The sequence below is a fragment of the Pygoscelis adeliae genome, unplaced genomic scaffold (genome assembly GCF_000699105.1).
Source record: "Pygoscelis adeliae isolate BGI_AS28 unplaced genomic scaffold, ASM69910v1 Scaffold580, whole genome shotgun sequence".
Classification (NCBI taxonomy): Eukaryota; Metazoa; Chordata; class Aves; order Sphenisciformes; family Spheniscidae; genus Pygoscelis; species Pygoscelis adeliae.
In genome coordinates, this window is record NW_008823973.1 from 157,360 (window position 1) to 159,274 (window position 1,915).

Below are 1,915 nucleotides of genomic sequence, written 5' to 3' on the forward strand. Positions count from 1 at the left end.
GGTGGACCCCCCCGGGGCGCAAAACCCCGAGCTGGCGGGGCAGAGCCGGGGGGCCACCTTCGAGGAGCTCTGCCACAACTACACCCAGGAGCGCCTGCAGCTCCTCTTCCACCAGCGCACCTTTGCCCGCGAGCTGGAGCGCTACAAAGAGGTAACGGGGACGCCCAGGGCTGCCATCGCCTCCTGCCCTCCCCTCCCCTCTCTGTGCGAGCATCTCCTATGATGTCCGCCCAGTTTCTTACCCCACAGTCGCTCTGGACTGCATCCGACCGAAGCAGCTCTGACACGATGCTCAGTGCAGCGGGGGTTTCCCCAGGGTTCCCACTCCGGGCGGTGCCTTTGCTGGCAGCTCCAGCCCCAGCCAGGCAGCTTTGCCTGCAAACGTGCCAGGCTGGGAGGTGATGGGGTGGCTGTGGGGGGCTGGTGGTGGGGAAGATCACTGCTGCTGCTCCATCTCGGCACCGACAGCCCAGGGGGACCCCTCCATGTGTCCTGGGCCCCCCTCGGCACCTGGCATCGCCCTGTACCGTGCCGGCGCAGCGGGGCGGTGGGATGCTGGGAAAAGCCCTGCCTCCTGCCTAGAGCCCATTGAGACCAATGCCCTGACCAGCTGCCAGTCCCTATCACTGCTCCCCCGCTGTGTGCCACTAACCGTGCCTCTGTCCCCCCTCGGCAGGAGAACATAGAGCTTGCCCTGGCTGATGCCGAGCCCGGCTCCTCTGGCTCTGTAGCCGCTGTAGACCAGCCCTCGCACCAGGCACTGGTAAGCACCCGCCGCGCTTCCTCGTGGCCACGTCACAGCAGTTTGTAGCGTGAGGCAGCGGCCGGGAGGCTTTCCTGGCCCTTTGGCGGTAGTTAATTAGGGGAAGGAGAGGGGCTGTCCCGAATGCTTGGCTATGAGAGCGCGACTGCGAGCGTGTGTGCAGCCCGCGTCTCTGGTGCATCCCTCGGTGTGGTGTCCCCCGCCACCCCGGGAGCTGCCCGTGCTGCGGGCAGGAGGGAGAGGAGCCCTTGGGCGATCCCCAGGGTGCTCCAGTCCCTGGGGTACACCGGTCCCTGGGATGCTCTGGTCCCCAAGGTGCTCAGGTCCCCAGGGTGCACGGGTCCCCAAGGTTCTCCAGTCCCTGGGGTGCTCTGGTCCTCAGGGTGCATAGGTACCCAAGGTGCACAGTCCCTGGGGTGCTCCAGTCCCTGCTGGAGGAGGTTGCAGAGACCAAGGGGGGCTGCTAGCGCCAACCCTGTGCTGGGTTTCATCCCTCGGGTGCCTGAGCACAGCATTTTCCACCCCAGCGAGCATCTCGCTGCCTTACTGACTCGTTCCCTGCTGGGTCTCCATTAAGGAGGGGCCCTCTCGCATGGTGCCGCTTTGCCTTGCTGCTGACAGCGGCCGAGGTTGCATGCTCCCCGGGTGGCCTGGGTCCCCTGTGTCCTCCCATCCCTGCCCCGGGGTACACCGGCGTGTCGGGCTGGGTGCAAGCGCAGTGTTGCCCACAGGTCCGGTCACTGGCCCGCACGGACGAGGCACGGGGGCTGCTGTGGCTGCTGGAGGAGGAAGCGTTGCAGCCGGGCGGCAACGAGGACACCTTGCTGGAGCGGCTCTTCTCCTACTATGGCCCCCAGGAAGGGGGCAAGAAAGGTCAGGGGGGGCCCGGCACCATGGGGCCATGTGTTGGTGAAGGGACGGTCCCGTGCCCATCGGTGCCGTATCTCCCCGCAGGGCACAACCCGCTGCTCCCCAGTGACAAGCCCCGACACTTCCTCCTGGGTCACAGCTCAGGGACCAACTGGGTGGAGTACGATGCCACGGGCTGGCTCAACCATGTCAAGCACAACCCGGCCTCCCGAACCGCCTCCGTCCTGCTGCAGGAGTCGCAGAGGTGGGTGGGGTCCCGGGGCGGTGGGGGGCACAGCGGGG

At 67.0% G+C, this 1,915-nt stretch overlaps 1 protein-coding gene across 1 annotated transcript in view; it reads left to right on the top strand.

The window, feature by feature from the left end:
* MYO18A (myosin XVIIIA) overlaps window positions 1-1,915 on the top strand; it is a gene marked incomplete at its 3' end in the record, with an annotated part of 29,597 nt that overhangs the window by 19,148 nt on the left and 8,534 nt on the right. The window contains exons 3-5 of the mRNA XM_009324749.1: window positions 32-151; window positions 677-763; window positions 1,291-1,877. Of these exons, the coding sequence (XP_009323024.1) occupies window positions 32-151; window positions 677-763; window positions 1,291-1,877 (794 nt within the window). The remainder of the gene's footprint in view (window positions 1-31; window positions 152-676; window positions 764-1,290; window positions 1,878-1,915) is intronic.